At 38.1% G+C, this 24492-nt stretch overlaps 1 protein-coding gene and 1 pseudogene across 1 annotated transcript in view; one reads left to right on the forward strand and one right to left on the reverse strand.

The window, feature by feature from the left end:
* Positions 1-289: 289 nt before the first annotated feature.
* Positions 290-24492, forward strand: part of NUP155 (nucleoporin 155) — a 68167-nt gene continuing 43964 nt past the window's right edge. Inside the window, exons 1-12 of the mRNA XM_038535278.1 lie at positions 290-615; positions 3680-3817; positions 6522-6618; positions 9644-9714; positions 13868-13960; positions 14755-14921; positions 17011-17116; positions 18521-18594; positions 19535-19626; positions 21683-21780; positions 22687-22839; positions 23761-23861. Of these exons, the coding sequence (XP_038391206.1) occupies positions 459-615; positions 3680-3817; positions 6522-6618; positions 9644-9714; positions 13868-13960; positions 14755-14921; positions 17011-17116; positions 18521-18594; positions 19535-19626; positions 21683-21780; positions 22687-22839; positions 23761-23861 (1347 nt within the window). The 5' untranslated portion in view covers positions 290-458. The remainder of the gene's footprint in view (positions 616-3679; positions 3818-6521; positions 6619-9643; positions 9715-13867; positions 13961-14754; positions 14922-17010; positions 17117-18520; positions 18595-19534; positions 19627-21682; positions 21781-22686; positions 22840-23760; positions 23862-24492) is intronic.
* On the reverse strand, positions 11792-11889 carry LOC119871692 (annotated as a pseudogene).

Below are 24492 nucleotides of genomic sequence, written 5' to 3' on the forward strand. Positions count from 1 at the left end.
CAGCAGAAGCGGAGCGGCGGGCGCGGCCGGACACAGCCCAGCTCCCACCTACCCAGCTCCTGCCCCCTCTCCTTCCCTCCCCCCACCCTTCCCGACCCTCCCCGGCCCCGGCCGCGGCCCATTCCCTTTCCCCTTCTTTCCCGCCTTCCCTAGGCGACCTCCACGACTTCCCGCTCCGCCTCTCGCCAACGGCCGGCCAGCCTCCGCCCGGGAGAGCGCGTCCGCTCCGTCGCCCCGCCCCCAACTCCCAGCGTGCTCCACGGCTTCCGCCCTCCAGCCCCGAAACGCAGCCTGCACCCTCCGCTCCCGGCGAACCGGAAGTGCGTCATGCACAGGCGCCGAGGCGCTCGTTTGGCGCGCGCGCCGTGAGCTGCGGGTCTGAGCTAAGGTCTCGGGTTTTCTCTCTTTTCTCCTTGGTTTTTGGCTTTTTCCGGACGTTCTTGTCTCCGAGTCCCGACATGCCGTCTTCTTTACTGGGCTCGGCGATGCCGGCGTCCACGTCGGCCTCAGGCCTGCAGGAAGCGCTGGAAAATGCAGGGCGGCTCATCGACCGTCAGTTGCAAGAAGACCGCATGTACCCGGACCTTTCCGAGCTTCTCCTGGTGTCTGCCCCAAGTGAGTGATCAGTGCCCATTCGGTAACTACCTTCTCAGCCGAGGGGACTCTCGTCTGACTCCCTAACTAGGTCCTTATCCCCAGGGTGGGGCCGACGAAGACATTTTGAGATTTAGCCGTTTGCTACACTTTGAAGAGCGGAAAAGAGCCTATTTTCAATATTTTTTCATGTTCTCGCTCCACTGCCGATATTTGAGAGGGTGGGAGTGGCGAGCAATCCCCGTTTGGAGCAGAAACGGCAAAGATCCCAACCTTTTTTTTTTTTTTTTAAGATTTTTATTTATTTACTCAAGAGAGAGAAAGGAAGGGGCCGGAGAGACAGGCAGAGAGGGAGAAGCAGGCTCCATGCAGGGAGCCCGACGTGGGACTCGTTCCCGGGTCTCCAGGATCACGCCCCGGGCTGAAAGGCGGCGCCAAACCGCTGAGCCACCCGGGCTGCCCCAAAGACACCCAACCTTAATGAGTTGCTCACTGCCTCCAAGCGTTTATCGCTAAGGCCAGTTGAGTAGGATCACCTGATCCAAGTCCCCTCCTTGTTAATTCTGCATATCAACATTAGACTAAAACAGACGAGCGAACGAAATTAATTTGGAAATTTACCATCCTGTCTCAAAGATATTCTTTATTCCGTTTGGAGTCAGTATAATACGAAGTCCCTGAAATATAAAGGTAGTTAAAAAGAACCACCAGGGGAATAAAGAAAGAGGGGAACATTAGCTGTGATGATGGGCGGGGAGGGTAAGCAGTGCATGTGCCAACAAAAGAGAGGTGACGGTAAAATACTTTTGACGGTTTTAAATTATAGCCAGGTTCCTCGAAGCGTATGGAATTACATGAGTTGCTTCATTCATTCATTCATTCAAGATTTTATTTATTTATTTTTGAGAGACACACAAGAGAGAGGCAGGGATACAGGCAGAGGGAAAAGCAGGCTCCATGCAGGGAGCCCAATGCGGGAGACTGGATCCCAGGACCCCGGGATCATGACCTGGGCTGAAGGCAGACGCTCAACCGCTGAGCCACCCAGGTGTCCCACATGAGTTGCTTTAAAAAGAGTGGACCCCTTTGTGAGATGTATATTGGAGAAAAGCAGAGAAGCCATAAGATAGAGACAAGACTTTTGGTAAACAGTAACCCAGTTAAAATAACAAGGATAAACTTGGCAGTGTAAACCTGGATGACACTTCTGGAAATTCATAAAAATCGTTGGGTAGACTTGCAGTCAGAGAAAAGATAGAAACAAAACAAATGTAGTATTTGTTCCTGACAGCTACACTTACCAGTGGGCTTGTCTTATAAGAACTGAGTGGCCTGTTAGCAACTCTTATCTTAAACAGCATGACTCCCTTTGACCTCCTTAGGTTTGAAAAGCAAGATGTAAAAAAAAAAAAAAAAAAAAAAAAAGGTCCATATATTCTTGTCCTCTCTTATCTGACCCAAATCTATCCTATCCACCTTTACACTTACCTCTTCAACCTAATCTCCTCCCCTGCTTCTATCCTATTCTCAAATTCTTTATTACAGTTACACTGAATTTAATATGTTTTCCATAAGAAGCTCTCTTCAGGATTCTATTTTATATCATCACTTACTTCATCACTTCTGGAATGTTCTTTCTTTACCTGATATTCTTCTAGACGCCATTAAATATCACTTCCTTTGTGAGGGCTTTCTTAGCCATTCACATAATTCCCTGAGTTATTAATTCCATCCTTTGTATTCCCACTGCCATTTAACATGTGTAATATGCTCTTAAAATTATGTTTTTAGATTAAATGGGATGTATGGGATTTGCTTCAAAAAATCCATTAGGGGGACTCCTGGGTGGCCAGTCAGCGAAGCATCTTCCTTTGGCTCAGGTCATGATCCCAGAGTCCTGGGTTGAGCTCTTCTTCAGGCTTCCTGCTCAGCAGAGAGCCTGCTTCTCCCTCGACCTCTGCTGCTCTCCCTACTTGTGCACTTTCTCTGTCAAATAAATAAATAAAATCTTTTAAAAAAATCCATTAGGGAAGGAGTAGCTAGGGATATAAATGAAACCTGATGGAGCATGTTATTGGTAATTATTGAAACTGGATAATTAGTAAACAGGAATTAATTGTATTTTTCTCTCTAGTTGTATATTTTATTTTTTTTTAATTTATTTATTTATGATAGTCACAGAGAGAGAGAGAGGCAGAGACACAGGCAGAGGGAGAAGCAGGCTCCATGCACTGGGAGCCCGATGTGGGATTGGATCCCGGGTCTCCAGGATCGCGCCCTCGGCCAAAGGCAGGCGCCAAACCGCTGCACCACCCAGGGATCCCTCTAGTTGTATATTTTAAATTGCCATAAGACATTTAGGATTTATTTCATACATCAGTCTTCCCCAGTATCTTTGTATTTAAAGGCAGCCTGGAAAGGTGCCTGGGATAAATATGTCATCAGTCAGATCTAAAAAACACCTCTCTGTTTAAGACATAGAAGGACAGGTTATATAGACCAGCCCACTCCTGCCCTTAGTTGACTGTGTCTTGGAGCAAGAGAAATGTTGCGCAATGATAACACTTTATAGAGCAGTCTGTGATTTCTCCCAATAAAATATTGCTTATGTGGTATCATTTGTATTTATCTTACTGGTCTGGAGGAGGGGTGGTCTAAGAAAAACGCATGGATTGTTTTAATCTATTAATATTTAAATGAGGAAAGAAATAGTGGTTTTTCCCTAACCAATATTTTGTTCACAATTGTTTTATCTGACAATCACAAAATAGCTTTATAAATATTTTCCCGTTTCGGATTAGTAAAATAATAGAAAAAAATCTAAATTATTGAATTAAATATTTCCTTTCTTATGGAGTCTTTGTGAAAGATAACCTTCTGTGTAGTGCTAAAACCTGTTATTGCCCCTACCTTAACACAGTATTTTTTCAGACCTCCTTTGTATTGGGTCAGAACTATTTTATTCTCTCTAAATCTGTATAACTGCCAGATACACAATATTTTTGTAGCTTGTAGTGCTTCAATATGCCCAGTTGATGCCTGAAACATTGTTATTTTAATAAATGCTTTGTTTTATTACTTGCAGATAATCCCACTGTTTCTGGCATGTCAGATATGGATTATCCTCTACAGGGACCTGGTTTGCTGTCAGTACCCAATCTTCCAGAGATCAGTTCCATCCGAAGAGTTCCTCTCCCACCGGAACTTGTTGAACAGTTTGGACGTATCCTGTTACCTTGTTTTTAACTCTTTAAGGTTTTTAAAAACTGGTGTTATTATAATTCTTGCTTTGTTTTTAATTGGTTTGTGTATATAAGTTCATTTAATGTTGTGTTTAAAAAACATTTAAGTGTGTGGATAGTTTGCCATGTACCTAGAAAATTCAATATGTAAGTGAATGGTGATGGGACACTTGGCTGGCTCAGTGGCTCAGCGGTTCCGCGACTGCCTTGGGCCCAGGGTGTGATCCTAGAGTCCCAGGATCAAGTCCCACATCGGGCTCCCTGCATGGAGCCTGCTTCTCTCTCTACCTGTGTCTCTGCCTCTCTCTCTCTCTCTCTCGAATAAATTATTACTTTTTTTAAAAAGATTTTATTTATTCACGTGAGACATAGGCAGAGGGAGGAGAAGCAGGCTCCATGCAGGAGCCCAATGCGGGATTCGACCCTGGAACTCCAGGATCACATCCTGAGCCGAAGGCAGACACTCAACTGCTGAGCCAACCAGGCGTCCCTCTCGTGAATAAATTAAAAAAAAAAAAAAATCTTAGGAGACCTTGTCCCATTTCATCTGGATTAGATGTTCCTTAAGAAAAAAAAGGTATGTTAATAATTAAATCACGTTTTAATTATTCTGGGACACCGAAGAGAGTAAATTGTTTACAAAGAAGTCTGCGTTTTTGAATGATACTCTTTCAAAGTAGTACTTTCCAGTTAAACACTATACAAGGAAGCTTTTACTACCACTTTTAGCTGAAAGATCCCTGATTTTCATTTTTTCTCATATTTTAACATTTTAAGACTGGGTTGTTCTAAAAATGTTTACAAACAAACTGGGGTGCCTGAGTGGCTCAGTCCATTAAGGATCTGCCTTTGGTTCAGGTTATGATCTCAGGGTCCTAGGATCAAGCCCCATGTTGGGCTGTCTGCTCAGTGTTGAGTTTGCCGCTCCTTCTCCCTCTTGTGATTTCTCTTTCTCTCTCAAATAGATAAATAACATCTTTAAACAAACAAACTGCTATGTACTTCATTTGCCCTCCCCAAAAGTTTTTGGTGTGGTTTTACACTTATTGGTATCTTAGAATTAAAATTTATAAGTGATTGCATTTCTATGGATCCCATAACAATGGAACATTAATGGTATCTTCATAGAATGAGTTGCTAGAGGAGTTATTTTCTCCTCTAAAAAGAAAGATTTTGGGGATCCCTGGGTGGCGCAGCGGTTTAGTGTGTGCCTTTGACCCAGGGCGCGATCCTGGAGACCCAGGATCGAATCCCACATTGGGCTCCCGGTGCATGGAACCTGCTTCTCCCTCTGCCTATGTCTCTGCCTCTCTGTCTCTCTCTCTCTGTGTGACTATCATAAATAAATAAAAATTAAAAAAAAAAAATCTTAAAAAGAAAGATTTTATCTGATTCTCTTAAAGTGTGGTATACCCTATAAAGATAATAGATTTGTAGTTATGTGCTAAGAGGTTTTTTTATATCAATCTATAGCCTTTATAAGTATTACGAAGCTATATTAAAGTTTAATCTGAGATTTTTAAAAGCATGTTAATCTATTTAAAGTAAAAACATTTTGGGATGCCTCGGTGGCTCAGCAGTGAGGGCCTCCCTTAGGCCTGGGGCGTGATCCTGGAATCCCGGGATTGAGTCCCACATCGGGCTCCCTGCATGGAGCCTGCTTCTCCCTCTGCCTATGTCTCTGCCTCTCTCTGTGTCTCTCATGAATAAATAAAATCTTTAAGAAAAATTAAAATAAAATAAATTTCAAAACATTTCAAGTTTTTCACAGTCTGATTCAGAAAAATAAAGGAAATGGAAAATTAAGGAAATACTTGTAAATAGAAAAACTAGTAGAATCTAATATTTTCCCTAAAATTTTCAATATTTGGGACTATGAAAGTGTTATTAAATATAAAATATACTTTATCTCATACTCTACCCTTGCTTAGTTAAATATTTTTCTTTAATGTTCTGATAGTACTATCTGTGCAAAAGACCTTAGAAAATTATTCATGATTGTGTCCTTGTTTTTTAATTACATAATATAATCCTTTGTCTATTCGTCTTGTGCATACACAAGCAGGAAGACTGTCAGGGAGAGGGAGAAGCAGGCTCCCCACAGAGCAAAGAGCCCTGATGTAAGGCTCAATCCTAGGACCCTGGGATCATGACCTGAGCTGGAGGCAAATGCTTAACCAGCTGAGCCACCCAGATGCCTCATTTTGTCTTTTTTCAATCTTACTATTTATAAGAAGCTTGCAAATTATACCTACCTATGACTTTAGCATACAGGTGCTTTATCAGTCTTGCTCTTACACAATGGAGAAACTGGTCCGGTAAGTTTTTTCATGTAAAAATTCAATAGTGTTATTCATAATCAATATTTTTTAAGTTAGTAATGGTAAAAACATTACATTTGTCCTTTAGAATACATTTCAGGTGGTCAGATGGCATTATTTAGAAATTATAAATTGCAGACTTATTTCTGTCATAAGCTATGTCTTTCATTAAAAATCATTAGAAATTTTATTTACTCTTTCTATTAAAGAGTGATTAGGTCATGATTTCTTTTTTTTGTTTTGTTTTGTTTTGTTTTTATTTCTTGTTTTATGATTTTTTTTATCATAAATTTTAAACCAAAATCTTTCGTAACAAATTTAAGAAAGATTGAAATCTTTTTACCTTACATCCACATTACTTCAGATATGCAGTGTAACTGCATGATGGGTGTGTTCCCTCCTATCAGCAGAGCTTGGCTCACAATTGACAGTGATATATTCATGTGGAACTATGAAGATGGGTATGTATTTAACACTGGTTTGCTGTAGCATGATTAGAATTTAGATTATCTTAATTGCAGCTAGTGTTCTACTTAGAAGCTGCCTAGTTTTATCTTTTATTTGTCTAATAACTGGGTTAGTGCTCCTCAGTCTACATTACCAGTCCCCCGGGGATGAAATTAAAATGTGGATTCTGGGGCAGCCCGTGTGGCTCAGGGGTTTAGTGCCGCCTTCAGCCCAGCCCGATCCTGGAGATCCGGGATCGAATCCCATGTCAGGCTCCCTGCGTGGAGCCTGCTTCTCTCCCTGCCTGTATCTCTGCCCCTCTCTCTCTCTCTCTCTCTCTCTCTCTCTGTGTCTCATGAATAAATAAAATCTTAAAAAAAAAAAATGTGGATTCTATTATGGAGCTCTGAGTGAGCCTCAAGAGTCTGCAACAAAAAAACAAAACAAAAAAAAAGAGTACATTTATGGGATGCCCGGGTGGCTCAGTGTTTGAGCGTCTGCCTTTGGCTCAGGGTGTGAGTGACCCTAGGGTCCCGGGATTGAGTCCTTGCATCTGGTTCCCTGCATGGAGCCTGCTTCTCCCTCTGCCTGTGTCTCTGCCTGTCTTTCTGTGTCTCTCATGAATAAATAAATAAAACCTTAAAAAAGAAAAACAGTCTGCATTTGTAACAATGCCAGTGATGATGCCAGTCTGAGTAGCAGGGGTTTGGTTACCAAGCTCTTATCTTCCAATAAGATAGCCTACCAGTTATTTGAGAGATGGTTTGACTTTTTTTGACTATTGAAGTGACTAAATAGTTTTGGTTTGCGAGCTTGACTTATGTATAATTTGAATATATATAATAGTCTGAAAGTCCAAGACATTCTTGCTAAAATAAAATTTATTAATCTGGTAATCTCACCTGGCTTTCTGAAAATAAATTTTGGCTTAGTACCAGTTCTCTGTCGTAATTTAGGTGATGAGTGGGATAATGGGAGGAAGGCCCAGGTCGTTGTTACTCTTACCCTTGGGTATTTAAGACACCTATTAGGGACACACACAGTATCATTGAGTTGAAGCGACACTAAATGAGAACTTGAACTTGTAGTTTAAAGGAAACCATTTTTGTTCACTGATTTTTTTCAGTTAGAACTTTTCATAGTTCTAGTTAGGCTGAATTGTTACATAGTCTTAATAGCGGTGATATATGGTTGTGATTGTTCATATACTCTGAACCATAGTTTGTTGTATTGTTGTAATGTCATTTTGATATTAAGGAATAAAACCTATTCATTTAGGACAAATTTAAGACAACCAAATGCAAAAAAATTATGTAATAGATAAACATAAGGATAATTTCCTTAAAAAGGGTTTTCACTTTAATGAAAATTTTTATATTTCCATTAATACCTAACATCCATGTAATAAAGTATTGAGTTTCTCATGTATCAGATGCTGTTTTGTGCTAGGAACAGCATTAAATGTGCTAAGTATAGTTCCTGTTCACATGCAACATACACAATCCAACCTTACTGTGTTCAGACTAGATCATTTAAAGATAAATCATCTGAACAATGTGCTTATTGGAAAAAAATCAAGGCACAAGTCTTGGGTATAAATCTCTAATTCACAAGTTCAATGCTGCAAAAACCTCAGGCTTCGTTTCAGTTATTTTATTAGCTTTCTGTTATATATCCTAATTCCACCTGGATAACAGAAGCACAATCTCGTTCAATTCATGGTTCTGTAACCCCTAACTTCCCCAGTATTGGTCTTAGTTTCTGCAACATATGCCAGTTATCACAACATGGGAAACTGGGACACCTGGTCCACATAAGTGGTCATTGAGGTGTTTTCTTTCTGTTTGCTTTGGCCCTTTTCGGGACAACCAGAAGTTTTCTCCAAAAAAAAATCTGGATCATATTTTTTTTTTTCTTGATGTTTATACTGGTTGGTGTTCTCTTTTTTTGCATCTTTGGTTTGATGTCTTTTCATTGTATTTGGAAATTTTTCAGTGATTACCTTCAAATATTTGTTCTGCCCCATTCTCTCCTCCTCTCTTCTGAGATTTTTTTTACTTTTGTTAGATTGATGGTCTTCAACAGATTTTTGGATCCTCTGTTCTATTCTTTTTTTTTCTTTTTGTTTCAATTTGGACAATTTCTGTTGATCCGGCTTCAGGATCATGGGTTCTTTTGTTAGCTATGTCAGGTCTACTTAAGTTCTTATAAGACATTCGTCCTTTACTGTGCTTTTTATTTCTAACATTTTCACCTATTTCTTATAATTTTCTCCTCTCTGCTAAAATTCCTTATCTGTTTATTTATATTGTCCACCTTTTCCATTAGTGCCTATGCTATGTTAATCATATTTATTTTAAATTTCTTGTCTTGTATTTCAGACATCTGGCTCATAGCTGATTCTATTTCTGTTGATTTGTTTCTTGACAGGCTTTTTTTCCCCTGCTTTCTGTGTCTCGTGATTTTTGAAAGCTGGATATCTTGTAGAACAGTGGGTACTGCAGTAAATAGTATTTATCCTTAGAAATGGGTATGTCTCTTCTTTTGCTAGGGCTTAGCAGGTAGGCCTTTATTATAGGGAAAGTTAACTTTTTCCAAGTCAGGAAATGAGCTGAGTTTGATTTTGCTATTGCTGTGATTACCCTCAGTGGACCACAGGTTTCAAATTCCTGTAGAATTACTTTGCACTTAGGATACAGATTGAGATACTGGAGGTTTTTTTCTTAATGTTTCTGTTCTACCCTCAGCCATATACTTTCCCTGTGAGTCTGTTCTTAGAGGATCTTGCCCCAACAATAGAATTGCTGTTATTTGAGCCTTGCAACTTGCCTGGGAGGAAGTTTGGGATGGAGGGCAGCATTTCCTGTTTTCCTGGTTTATGCTTATTAACCTTAGACAGGCCTGTGTGTCTGGACCTTGGAACTGAAACAATTTTGTTTGCTGGTTTAGTTTTCATTACATACTGTAATATTAAAGAATATTTTAAGATAAAAACTTTGTTTTCTTTATACATGTAACACGTTGCTTTTTTATTAACAGAGGAGATCTCGCCTATTTTGATGGACTTAGTGAAACTATTCTTGCCGTGGGGCTTGTGAAACCAAAAGCTGGTAAGAAATAAAAATGTAATGATTAATTTATATATGTATATACATAGACTTAAAATGGTTTAGCACTGCGCAGCCCAAGTGGCTCAATGGTTTAGCACCACCTTCAGCCCAGGGGCTGATCCTGGAGTCCCGGGATTGAGTCCCAGGTCGGGCTCCTGACATGGAGCCTGCTTCTCCCTCTGCTTGTGTCTCCGCCTCTCTCCCTGTTTCTGTGTGTCTCTCATGAATAAATAAATAAAAATTTTTAAAAAATGGTTTAGGACTGAATAACAAATTTTAAGTAGTTGAAATTTTTATTGAAATTTACTTCTGAGTTCTAATTAGAAATATATAAAGTGATTAGGAATGTTTAATAGTTTATTCACTTTATTTTATTTTATTTTTAAGATTATTCATAGAGGCACCTGGGTGGTGCAGTCATTTAGGCATCCGACTCTGTTTTGGCTCACGTCATGATCTCAAGGTCCTGAGATTGAGCCCACATGGGGCTCCACATTCAGTATAGAGTCTGATTAAGACTCTTTCTTCTCGGGACGCCTGGGTGGCTTAGCGGTTGAGCGTCTGCCTTTGGCTCAGGGCATAATCCTGGAGTTCTAGGATCGAGTCCCATGTCAGGGTCCCTGCATGGAGCCTGATTCTCTCTCTGCCTGTGTCTCTGCCCCTCTCTGTGTCTCTCATGAATAAATAAATCTTTAAAAAAAAAAAAGACTCTCTTCTTCTCCCTCTGCTCCTGCCCCTTGCTTGCTCATGTTTGCTCTCAAGAGCGTGTTTACTTTCTCTCAACATAAATAAATAAACCCCCTTTTTATTTAAGATTTAATTTATTTATTTGACAAAGAGCACAAGTAGGGGGAGTAGAGGGGAAGGGAGAAGTAGGCTCCCTGCTCCGTGGGGAGCCTGATGCTGGGCTCAATCCCAGGACCCTGAGCCAAAGGCAAATAGATGCTCAACTGACTGAGCCACCCAGGCGCCCCTAAATAAATCTCTTTTACAAAAGTATCTAAAAGTTTATTCATAATAAGTCGAGAGCTATTCCTGCTGGGCATTTTAGTAAATATAAATTGTCTATCTAAAACAAATAGTAAAATTTTGTTCTACCCAACTGTAAACTTCAGTGCAAATTTAAAATTATGACATAGTATTTGATAGGACAATAAATATGTGGTCTTTTATAATGAAACCTTTTTTTTGAGAGAGTGTGCGAGTGGGGGGCGGAGGGGCTTAGGGAGAGAGAATCCAAAGCAAGTTCCATGCCCAGGGATCCCTGGGTGGCTCAGAGGTTTAGCGCCTGCCTTTGGCCCAGGGCCTGATCCTGGAGTCCTGGGATCTGACGGATATGACAAAGTCAGAACTATTTCATAATCAGGGCACCTAGGTGGCTCATTCAGTTAAGTGTCTGACTCTTGATATTGGCTCAGGTCATGGTCTCAGAGGTGAGATCCATCCAGCGTTGGAGTCCAGCCAGCTCTGTGCCGGGCATGGAGGTTTTTTTGTTTTGTTTTGTTTTTTTAAGATTTTATTTAGTCACGATAGACCTAGAGAGAGAAAGAGGGAGAGAGAGGCAGAGCCACAGGCAGAGGGAGAAGCGGGCTCCACACAGGGAGCCCGACGTGGGACTCAATCCCGGGTCTCCAGGATCAGGCCCTGGGCCGAAGGTGGCACTAAACTGCTGAGCCACCCGGGCTGCCCAGCAGTGAAACTTTAAACTGTTCCAAAGACCTATATAACTTATGTTAATTTCTAAAAGGTACTAATAAGATGTACACTTTTATAGAAGTGAGAGCTGACAAAAGTGAGAAATGTCGATCATTTAACCTTGTTGCATCCTGAAGCCATCCTGAGATGGCTTCCATTTCTACCATTTCCTTTTGCAAAATACTTGTATAAATGATGAGAGATTTTAGAAAAGATCCCATCACTTGGCAAGATATGCTTTACTTATTTCCCTTTACTCAAAGCCATAAACTGACTCCGCCATCTGTAAAAGTCTAACTTCATTAAAGTTTGTGTAATCAAAGATGACTTTTTTGGCATAGGCTGGTGACTGAGTACTTAGAGATAAGGTTTTTATTATTTTTATTATATGGAGCACTTCACGAATTCGCATGTCATCCTAGTGCTGGGGGGCATGCTAATCTCTATATTCTAATTTTAGTATATGTGCTGCTGAAGCAAGCATGAGATGAGGCTTTTATTAAGGAAAATCTAAGTTTTTATATAGTTCAAGCTTTTTAAATCAACTTATGGAATATCAATTATATTTTGAGTTCATTAGGTAGAAAATCTGTTTCTTCAGCTTTACTGGCTTGAACCTTGATACACAAAAATGGCTTTTGTGCCCCTTGATGTTTAATCAGTGAAAGTAAAAGTTTTGTTGTTCTTTCTTCTATGACATTTAATTAATACCCTTAAGTAGGCTAAGGGTATATACAGGAAAAAATGTCCATAATTGTGACATAAAATATATTTTCCTTTATTCCTATCAGTAAGACACTATTTTTGGATATCGTAACATGACAGTGATAATTATACATAGAATCTCATGCCACTGTACAGTTTTTAATGTTAATACCAAAAAAATAAACAGTACTTTAGCACGAACTAACAAAAAAAAATTGTGTACTTGGTAATGTTCTGAGACTATAAATTACCTGTTTTTGATACATAAATTCATCTGGGAAACTCATTTAACATAAATTCATTTCTGTTTCTGTGAATTTGACTACTTTATGTACCTGATATAAGTGGAATTTATCTCTTTGTGACTGGTTTGTTTCACTTACTTTTTTTTTTTTTTTAAGATGTTATTTATTTGAGAGAGAGCAAGCACAAGCAGGGGAGCAGCAGGCAGAGAGGGAGGGAGAAACAGGCTGCCCACAGAGCAGGGATCCCAATGTGGGGCTCTGATCCCAGGACCCTGGGATCATGACCTGAGCTGAAGGTAGACACTTAACAGATTGAGCCACCCAGGTGTCCCATGATGTTCTTTTTTCTTTTAAGTGTGTGTGCATGTACATGAGTAGGGGAAACGGCTGAGGGGAGGGGGAAACCTCAGACTCTTCACTGATCCCAACCCGGAGTTTGATCTCACCACCCTGAGAGTCTGACCTGACCCAAAATCAAGATGAGATGTTCAACCAGTTGAGCCACCCAGGTGCCCCTCACTTAAAATGTTCTTAAGATTCATTCCAGTTGTAGTGTCAGTATCTCATCCTTTTTTAACACTGGATAATACTGCATTGTGTGTTCACATTTTGTTCATTCATCTGTTGGTGGACACTTGAGTTGCTTCCATCTTTTGGGTACTGTGAATTATACTGCTCTCAGTGTAGTATACAAATGGAAGGTTGTATGTTTTATAATGTAATGCTGATTTTAAATGGTATTAAATACTGAAGTGTTTCTTTTCTAAGATGGTTCTTTTTTATTGCTTACTTATTTAAATGATCATAGATAGTAATATTTTAACATCAAAATTAAATTGAGGGGGGACGCCTGAGTGGCTCAGCGGTTGAGCATCTGCCTTTGGCTCAGGGCGTGATCGTGGAGTTCTGGGATCGATTCCCACATCAGGCTCCCTGCATGAAGCCTGCCTCTCCTTCTGCCTATGTCTCTGCCTCTCTATCTCTGTGTCTCTCATGAATAAATAAATAGAATCTTAAAGTAAAATGTATTAAAAAACAAAACAAAAACAAAATTAAATTGAGTTGAGGCTTTTCATATGTTATTTAACTTTTTTTTTTTTTTTTTAAGTAGGCTCCAAGCCCAACATGGGGCTTGATCTCATGACCCTAAGGTCAAGAGTTGCATGCTCTACCAACTGAGCCAGCCAAATGCCTGCTACATAGACTGTTTAATAATTAGTTTTTTTTTTGTTTTTTTTTGTTTTTTTATTCATGAAAGACACAGAGAAAGAGAGGCAGAGACATAGGCAGAGAGAGAAGCAAGCTCCATGCAGGGAGCCTGATGTGGGGCTCAATCCTGGGACTCCAGGATCACACCCTGGGCTGAAGGCAGACACTTAACTGCTGAGCCATCCAGGTGTCCCGTGTTTAATCACTAGTTTAATGGTAAAACATTAGTCTGTTAATGCTTAAATAGTGGAAATGGATGTTTTTGGAATAATCCCTAATTCCTGTCTGCTTTATCATAGGCATTTTTCAACCTCATGTACGACATCTCCTGGTTTTGGCAACCCCTGTGGATATAGTGATCCTTGGACTTAGCTATGCTAATTTACAAACAGGTATAGGAAACTACATGTGGTGTTTTTAAAATAAAAATATATTAGCCAATTTAGTATAATTAAAAGCTAATTTTTTTCTTTTGAGTTAACTTTTCAGACTATTTGCTCATCGAAAATAGTATTTCCCTATGAGTGTGATATCTATCAGGTTACTAGGTCTATCAAGCAAATTATTAAAAAAAAACAAACGACTATTTTGAATACATTTATCATATTAATGTACACTCCTTAAATGTATAGTATAAAGGGGTAGTAGAAGAGAAATGATTGACATTAGTGAGTTTTTCTATTAATGCTTTCCTTTGTTTCTAGTTTTTCAATTGTCATTTTAACATATGGAACACTGAAATATACATTATTCTTTCCTTTAATATAAGAAGCTCTCAATTTATTACTAGTACATTCAATGGTTTCTTTTGCATCCTGGCAGTCTCTCTGTTTTGAGTGAAATGTTGAATTTCAGTGGCTCAAATTAATGATTATTACTATCACATACTTAGGCTCTTTTCCAAAATCTAATAATTTGGGATAGTTTTTTGATGATGATGTACAATGTTATATATATTATGTATTTTTTATATGTAAATATATTGTAGGTTCTATTTAACTTAAATAAATTGTATCAGACTTTTTATACAGTAATTTAAAAGTATTATGTTATAGAAGCTTTTGGGTATCGACATACCCGGAATTCAGTAGAAAATACCAATTCTGAAGATAATGCAGTAATTCTCTCAAACTTTAAAAAAGCTGTTAAGCTGATTCATGTATTCTTTCTTTAAAAAAAAAAATAGGTTCTGGAGTTCTTAATGACAGTATGTGTGGTGGAATGCAGTTGCTTCCAGATCCTTTATATTCTCTTCCCACTGATAATACTTACCTTTTAACAATAACTTCCACTGATAATGGCAGAATTTTTTTGGCTGGAAAAGATGGCTGTTTATATGAAGTAGCATACCAGGTAAGTCTGGCATTTGTTTTTTGTTGTTGTTGTTGTTGTTGTTGTTTTTAATTTTTTATTTATTTATGATAGTCACACACAGAGAAAGAGAGAGGCAGAGACATAAGCAGAGGGAGAAGCAGGCTCCATGCACCGGGAGCCCAACGTGGGATTCAATCCCGGGTCTCCAAGATCGCGCCCTGGGCCAAAGGCAGGCGCCAAACCGCTGCGCCACCCAGGGATCCCAAGTCTGGCATTTATAAACATTTTTTTCCCTCCTAAGGATAAGTAAAATAGGGATAGATTTTATTTTTGTTTTCTAATTATATAAGCACATAAATATATTTTTATGGAAAGTATTCAAATATAAAGTTAAAATCACAGTCTTCTGTGACTACACCATGTCTATAAAAACCAGTCCAATCTCTTTAGAAGTAAAACCTAGGGGGATCCCTGGGTGGCTCAGCGGTTTGGCACCTGCCTTTGGTCCGGGGCGCAATCCTGGAGCTCCGGGATCGAGTCCCACGTCGGCTCCCTGCATGGGGCCTGCTTCTCCCTCCTGCTGTGTCTCTGCCTCTCTCTCTGTGTGTCTATCATGAATGAATGAATGAATGAATGAATCTAAAGAAAAAAAAGTAAAACCTAGTTCTGAGTATGTCTTTTTAAGACATGATACACTGATAAATATCTATACATATGTGTTTATATATATACACATATACAAATTATGTTTGTATGTTTTTCCTTAGATTATTGCTTATGTTTTATTGACATAATTCGTGTTATGTTTCCTGATTGCTGCATAATTGTCTGTAAAATGGATGTATGTCATTTGCTTAATTCCTAGGTTTTGTTTTCCTCTTTGTAAATAATGCTATAGGAAATGTTCTTTTGCAGGCCCCTTTGTGTACATGTATAGATACTTTTTTGTGTAGAGACTTAAGAATTCTAATGGCTGGTTTATGTAGCATATGTGTTTAAAATTATAATTAATATTTGCATTATTGCCTTTAAGGGTTTTTTAGATGCTTAGCAGCCTTCTATGAATATCCTACCACCCTTCACTGGTATTATCAAATTTACTAATTTTGACCAATCTGATTGAGGGAAAATTTTTTTATTACTAGCTGAGGGGAGGATCTTTTCATATATTTATTGATCATGTGTGTTTTCTGAAATTCTTTTTTATGTTTTTTGCATACTGTAATATTAGCTTTTTCATAAGGTAAGTGTTAGGAAACTGATAAATAATCTTGAGTCATATAGCTAATTAATTAATGGCAGAGTTAGGATTACAACCCTGGTCAACTGTGTTGTTTTTTTTTTTTTTTTTTTTTTTTTTAAGATTTTTATTTACTTATTCATGAGAGACACTAAAAGAGAAAAAGGCAGAGACACAGGCAGAGGGAGAAGCAGGCTCCATGCAGGGAGCCCGATGTGGGACTTGATCCCGGGTCTCCAGGATCAGGCCCTGGGCTGAAGGCGGTGCTAAACCACTGATCCAGTGGGGCTGCCCTGTGTTTTTTTTTTTCTTTCTTTTTTTTTTTTTGGTAGTTTTATGCCCTGTGTTTTTTTTATATTACATTGTACCTCTTTCTTACCTAGTTTCTCTTGGCAACTTTTCATTACCGGGAAAAAAAAAAAAATTGGTTTTGTATGGCAAAAGTCAGACATTGAGAGGTAAACTATAGATTGTGGTGGCAATGGCTGCTGTTGTTAAGATTCCTTTTTAGCCAAAATGGGAAAAGATGATACAAGTACCTTTATGTACTTTGGGCTCTTATAAACGCACTTACTATATGCTTTACTACTTTCAAATAAAAGAGTTTTTAAGATAATTAAAATATGATTTTATTAACATAGCACTATAAGGTTTTGAAAAAGCTTGATTTCATTGAAAACCATGATTTGATTATGGCTAACAACATTTTCTATTATTAGTTAAAGGATTAAATTAAGTACTAATTCTGAATAGTATGTCTTTATAATTATGGGTATTTGACTAAGATTTGAGGATTTTTATACATGTGGGTATATAGCAGTTGCCAAATAGTAGTGACAAGTGTATCTATATTTACAAGTCTTCCTTCTTTTGATTTTTCCTTTTAAGGCAGAAGCAGGTTGGTTTAGCCAAAGATGCAGGAAAATAAACCACTCAAAGAGTGCACTTTCTTTCCTTGTTCCTTCATTACTACAATTCACATTCTCAGAAGATGGTAAGTAGAAAACAATAAATTTGACAACCAAATTTTCTTTTTAAGATTTTTATTCATTCATTCATTCATTCATGAGAGACAGAGGTAGAGACACAGAGGAAGAAGCAGGCTCCACACAAGAAGCCCGATGTGGGACTCGATCCTGGGATTTCGGGATCATGCCCTGAGCCGAAGACAGATGTTCTGTTGCTGAGCCACCCGGGCGTCCCTGACAACGAAATTTTTTAAGACTTTTTTTTTTTAAGTCTTTGTTTATTCATGAGAGGCAGAGATGTAGGCAGAGGGAGAAGCAGGCCCCATGTAGGGAGCCCGATGTGGGAATTGATCCTGGGACTCCAGGATTATGTCCTGAGCCAAAGGCAGATGGCTCAACCACTAAGCCACCTAGACGTCCCAATTTTTTAAGATTGTTGACATTTTCTTCAGAAATTCTCACTCTTAACTGAAAGTTTGTCTTATTAAATAACACTTGTATATATTTATAAAGGTTTTTTTTTTTTTTAAGTTATTATTTATTTGAGAGAAGGAGAATGTGACCAGGGGAGGAATAAAGGGAGGAGCAGAGGGAGAGAGGTAAGCAGACTCTGTGCTGAGTGTGAAGCCTGACACAGGGCTCAATCCCATGATCCCAAGATCACGATCCAAACGAAAATCAAGAGTCTGACACTCAACTGACTGAACCACCCAGATGTCCCCTCATAGGTTTCTTAAAGGAAGAAGAGATTATAAAATAAAGAGACAATATGAGTTTTATTCCCAAGTTCCTATGAATATAGCATCACAGAACATGTGCCTAAAACAGCTGTATGCATTTACACCAATACTGTGTGAGTGTGAGAGGGAGACCTCTAATATATGTTTTGCATGGTCTAGAACAAATCCTCAACATAAAATAAACATATCTGAGTTTTTAATAAAAGTGAGAGATTTAGTCAGGTGAAATAATTTAAAAATGCTTTAGTAAGATATGAGTCACACTCAAAATGTGACTGAAATTTTAATTTTTTTCCCTTCACAGTGATTTACTAAACTAACTAGGAAGTTTCTTGAAGGAATGCACTCAGTATAATTATTTCCTGTGTTTCTAACATATAGTAGACATTAATTAAATGTTGAAGAAATAATCTAGAACTTGGTTCCGATTTGGCTTAAAATTCATTAAAAAGACAGTAATTTCTTTGTGAAGCTCTTAAGGAGTCACAATATTTGATGTCTGCTCTTTCGTGTATTGTCTAATTTCAATGCTTCTTGGCTTTGTCCTCATGCAAATCTTGTAGGACTTACCTACAAAGCAAGAGGATAGCCCCTAAATGCAAAATTCTGATTTAACAATTTAAATTTGTTTTAAGTGGCTACTCTGTTAATCTTTAGAGGTTTTTTTCTCTTTTTTTGTCTTATTTTTAGATCCTATTGTTCAAATTGCAATCGATAATTCTAGAAACATTTTATATACACGATCTGAGAAAGGAGTAATACAGGTAAGTATTAATATACTATTTAAGAGGGGGGGTAAGAAAATCCCTGTTTTTAAGGAAGAGATTCAGTTACTCTCAGCCTTTTCCTATGAACTGTATGGTTTTTTTTTTGTTTGTTTGTTTGGTTTTTTTAAGATTTGATTTTATTTATTTGGGAGAGAACTCAAGTGCTAGGGAGGAGGGGAATGGAGGGCAGGTGTTGAGAAGCAGGTTCCCCACTGAGGAAGGAGCTGAATGTGGGCTTAATCCCAGGACCACAGGACCCCATGATCATGACCTGAGCTGAAGGCAGACTCTTAACCAACTGAGCCACCCAGGCACCCCTGAGCTGTATGCTTTTTATTTTTATTTTTATTTTTTTAAAAGATTTTATTTATTCATGAGAAACAGAGGAGAGAGAGGCAGAGACACAGGCAGAGGGAGAAGCAGGCTCCATGAAGGGAGCCCACCATGGAACTCGATCCTGGGTCTCCAGGATCACGCCCTTGGCTGAAGGCGGCGCTAAATCACTGAGCCACCCTGGCTGCCCAGCTGTATGCTTTTTAAAAAACATCCCAAACTACTTCTTAGGGCTCCCGTTTTTACGAAATTTCACATCTCCAGGGACGCCTGGGTGGCTCAACGGTTGATCATGCCTTTAGCTGAGGGCATGATCCCAGGATCCAGGATTGAGTCCCACATTGGGCGCCTTGCGGAGAGCCTGCTTCTCCCTCTTCCTGTGTCTCTGCCTCTCTCTGTGTGTCTCTCATGAATAAATAAATAAAACTTAAAAAAAATTTTTTCAAATCTCTGAATGTTTCCATATCTGTGTAAAGTGCCAAAATTAAAGGATCCTTGAAAAGAAGAGTCTAGTTAATAAAATAAAAAGTTCTCCAAAAGTTTATTTTGTAATATTTGTATGGATTATAGTTATGTTTAAGTGAGTACAATTTTTTATTCACAGGTGTACGATTTGGGCCAAGATGGACAAGGAATGAGCAGAGTTGCCTCAGTTTCTCAGAATTCTATTGTCTCTGCTGCTGGAAACATCGCTAGGTAATATGTAATTTATTGCCAGGCATTTCATTTGCACAAGGCATATAATTATATATGTGCAGCATACTAAAATTATTTCCTCTTCAGAATATCTGTAAAAGATAAGAAATGTTGAAGATGATGACACTGGAAGTTATGTTTGAAACAACTGCTAGAGACAGACTCTTCATTTAATTCTAATGTTGGATAGTTTGAAACACAAGGCAGATTTTTTATAATGTAAAGTATAGCATGACATGTTTTTCCTTGAAATTTTAAGCTTTAGGTGGCCTATATAGGCAATTAAAGGAGTTGTCACTAGGAAACTACATGTCACAAAGTCGTCATCGTCGTCATCTCCCCGCTTGTTACTACTACACCCTTTTAAGAGGACTGCATCATAAAAGTTCAGCTGGTCTGATAATTGACACAGTGCAGTTTGGGAATACAGAATTTTACAGTCGTGTTGCCCACATTGTTTTCTGAGGAAACTGAAACTAAGGAATGTTAACATTTCTCTGAAGTCTGACTCTAGGTATAGGTACTAGAACCCAAATTACAAGCCAAGACTTGAGACGCTATGTACTGGGATTTATGTATATCGCAACTAACTTAGCTCAGCTGCAAAAATTCTCTTCCCATAACAAAGACCTCAAATCTTCAGCTTCAGTTTTGTGTGTGCTTGGGTTATAGCTCTGTTTGCATATCCTCACAAAAAAAAAATCAATGCTTTCTTTGATTTTCACTGACAAAAGAATTCCTAGGCAATCTTTTTTTTTTTTTAATATTTTATTTATTTATTCATGAGAGACACAGAGAGAGGGGCAGAGACTTAGGCAGAGAGAGAAGCAGGCTGTATGCAGGAAGCCTGATGTGGTACTCAATCCCAGGATTCCGGGATTATCCCCAAGCCAAAGGCAGATGCTCAACCACTGAGCCACCCAGGCATCCCTAAGGCAGACAGTCTAGAACAGGGTTTCCTTTTACTTCCCCTAACTACCTTTCTTTTCAGAAATGTTTTCAAATCCATAGGAAAGCTAGAAGAGTAGCAGAGTAAAAACCGTTAATACCTTATCAGATTATCCAAATTCAGCAGTTGTTACCGTTTTCCCTCATTTCCTCACTTTCTTTTTTTTTTTTCACTTTCTTTCTGATGAACATTTGAAAGTAAGTTGCAGAATCATGACTTTCACTCCTTCATTTTCCATGTCCTAAGTCTCTTAAATAAGCACAATACTAATTCCACACCTAAAAGCATTAATAATTTTATGATATTACTTTGTAATTATATAGTGCATATTAAAATTACTTTATAGTCTCACTAATCTTTCATAATTGTTTTTCTTTCCGTTTTTTCCCAGATTCAGTCAGAATCCATGAATTAATTATGTTAGTCATTTGTCTTACAAAACAGCTGTCTTACCAGCTTTTATTTTCTTTTTTTCTTTTTTTAAAGATTTTATTTATTTATTCATGAGACAGAGAGGGGGAGGGGGGAGAGGGAGAAGCAGGCTCCTTGCAGGGAACCCGACATGATCCCAGGTCTCCAGAATCCCGCTCTGGGCCAAAGGTGGCGCTAAACCATTGAGCCACCAGGCTGCCCACCACCTTCCTTTTCCCCTTAATTATCACATTTGGTGGGGGAGGGGTAAGAGTCTTATTTGTGGAATATCTCAATTTGTGAATTTGTCTTTTTTCCTTATCATTCAATTCAGGGTAATTTTTTTTTTTTTAACCAGTATCACATAGGTGATGTGAACTCTTTGCAGCATTACATCAGTAGGCACATAGCCACCAGTTTTTCCACTACTGAACACTTGGAGTAATCTTTACAATGGTGATTTGATGCTCTGAGAATGTCTTGTTCGTCATTAACCATTCACTCAATGGAGATAGCCTTCTTTTATGATCTTTGAGGGAAGGGGTAACTTCTAACAATGTAAACTCGTATTCAGGGGGTTTTGCTGGCTCTTGGTGCTGTTGTATTAATTTTCTAAGAAGTTAGTCTTATTTTAGCATATTGAGATGTGTAGTAGATCATTTTAAAAAGAGACTAGTTTTCTTTCCTTTCTTGTAGGACCATAGATCGTTCTGTTTTTAAGCCAATTGTTCAAATAGCCGTGATTGAAAATTCTGAATCACTGGACTGTCAGTTATTGGCGGTCACACATGCAGGTATGTTTAATTTATATGTCCGCTGTTGCATTTAGAGCTTGATAATACTCAGATTTGGAAATTAAGGATTATGATTATGATTAGAAATATGTTTTTACTTCTGTATCAATTACCAAGCCATATTAATAATTTATAAAATTAAGGATTTTGAAAATTGGAAGAGTCTTTATGTTTTGTTTTTTTAAGATTTTATTTATTTGAGAGACAGAGCATGAGCAGTGGGGAGGAGGCAAAGGGAGAGGGAGAAGCAGACTCCCTGCTGAGCAGGGAGCCCAATGTGGGACTTGATCCCAGGACCCTGAGATCATGACCCAAGCTAAAGGCAGATGTTTTTTGTTCTTGGTTTTTTTTAAGATTTATTTATTTATTTATAAGAGAGAGAGAGAGGCAGAGACACAGGAGGAGGGAGAAGCAGGCTCCATGCTGGGAGCCTGACACAGGACTCCATCGCAGGACTCCAGGATCGCGCCCTGGGCCAAAGGCAGGCGCCAAACCGCTGAGCCACCCAGGGATCCCCTAAAGGCAGATGTTTAACAGACTGAGCCACCTGGGTGCCCCGGTTCTTCTAGTTCTGTCTCCTCATGTTGTAGATGTTAAAACTAGGCCTGACAAGTAAAATGACTAATATTCAATGACAGAGCCTGAATAGGAACAAGGACTCCCTTGGCTTATAGTTGCAGATTCTATCTACTAAAATGTGTTGATTCATATGGTAATTCAAAGTGACACTTTCTTAGAACTCTACTTTGGGTGGTGGTGGTACACGTGGTGATTTAAGATCAATCAGGGAAGTGATTCTGTAGCTTTAGCAGGAGTTTGTGTTTCCCTGTGGAATTGTTTCAATGACATGTGTATCTCAGCTCTTTCATTTTCTGTTACTGATGTATAATTTTATCCCATCATCAGGTGTAAGGTTATATTTCAGCACTTGTCCATTCAGACAACCATTAGCACGACCTAATACGTTGACACTGGTTCATGTCCGCTTACCTCCTGGATTCTCAGCATCTTCAACAGTGGAAAAGCCTTCAAAAGTACATAAGGCTCTTTACAGTAAAGGTAAGTTTTGAAATACTATCAGGTTTAAGATTGGATTTTTTTGGTTTTTTAGTTTTCATTTATTTTTCTTTTTAAGATTTTATTTATTGATTGATGAGAGACACAGAGAGGAGAGAAATAGGCAGAGGGAGAAGCAGGCTCCCCATGTGGAACTCGATCCCAGGACCCTGGGATCATGACCTGTGCCAAAGGCAGATGCTCAACACTGAGCCACCCAGGTGCCCCTAAAATTAGATTTTTTAATTGTTAAAATTAGAATGTCTTGAGTCATTTGAAAATAACAAATTTTCCAGTAAAATTTAGGATATTCTAATTTCGTGCATTAATTATGGCTTTATCACCTATAACCTCCCAGTAGACTTAAGGCTGATACCACTAAAGTCAGTATAAAGAGATTAGTGGGAGGAGTTGGAATTGAGCACAGGAGAGTATATTTCAAAATCAACTAGTATTGCTAAGATGATGCTTTTATAGTTTATTTATTCTGCCATTCCACTAGTAACTTCATCATTTTTTATTCATGTGTTTGAGATAACTGGTACATGAAATTCTGTTTCATTGAATATTAGATACCGTTGATTTCTTATATACTAAAAATGTTTTCTTTAGATTAATAATTAAATTCATAAGTTTATTGATTGTGAAATATATCCTAACATCAGGAATTTTAAGATGTGAAAAAAGTGTTTACTCGAAAGAAATGAAGTATAAGATCTTGAACATGTAATGATTCTATCCTGACAATAATTTTATGTGTTTTTAGGGGATTAACTTTTATTTTGTGACTTGTTTACTTACAACAGTGCATGATATGTATATATGTTACATATATTAATGTTAGTAATATTATTAAGATCATTAGGGATGCATACTATTTATATTTAGCATCATATAATAAGATTTTGTGTATTGAACTTTTAGGTATTCTACTGATGGCAGCTTCAGAAAATGAAGATAATGACATTTTGTGGTGTGTCAACCATGATACATTTCCTTTCCAAAAGCCAATGATGGAAACCCAGGTAAGTTATCCCAAGAATGTTAATCTTTTATATAATCTATAATTTTAAGTGAAGAATAAAATTGTAAATCTTTAGGTTGTGATACCATTTATTTTGAACAATCATATTGAAAGAAGTAGTATATCCTGTTAATTCTTTCCTCTGTGAGGTTAGAAGTCATGATGGTAATAATTAAAAAATATCTTTAAACATTGGCATCATTTTAGAATGTCTTTCTTTTTTTTTTTTTTTGGAATGTCTTTCATAATGTATCCAAAAATGTATATATCTTTTCTGAAATGACTTTTGTCCCATTTTAATGTATTAGGTTTTTAGTTATTTAATTATAGTTATGACTTAGAATTTTATCTTTTTTTAAAGATTTATGTATTTTAGAGAGCATATGTGCATGGGATTGAGAGGGAGAGGGAGAGAGAGAATGTCAAGCACACACTCTCTACTGCTTCGGAGCTCCACCTCACCACCCTGAAATCATGATCTGAGCCAAAATCAAGAGTTGGACACTTAACTGACTGAGCCAACCAGGCACCCCTTAGGATTTTATCTTAATGATGTCTTTAATTTGTAGTTCTACCTAAATTTAAAAACAAACTTTTTTCTTTTAATTATAGGAATTTTCTTTTTCTTTCAT

The sequence above is a fragment of the Canis lupus genome, chromosome 4, assembly GCF_011100685.1.
Source record: "Canis lupus familiaris isolate Mischka breed German Shepherd chromosome 4, alternate assembly UU_Cfam_GSD_1.0, whole genome shotgun sequence".
Lineage (NCBI taxonomy): Eukaryota > Metazoa > Chordata > Mammalia > Carnivora > Canidae > Canis > Canis lupus.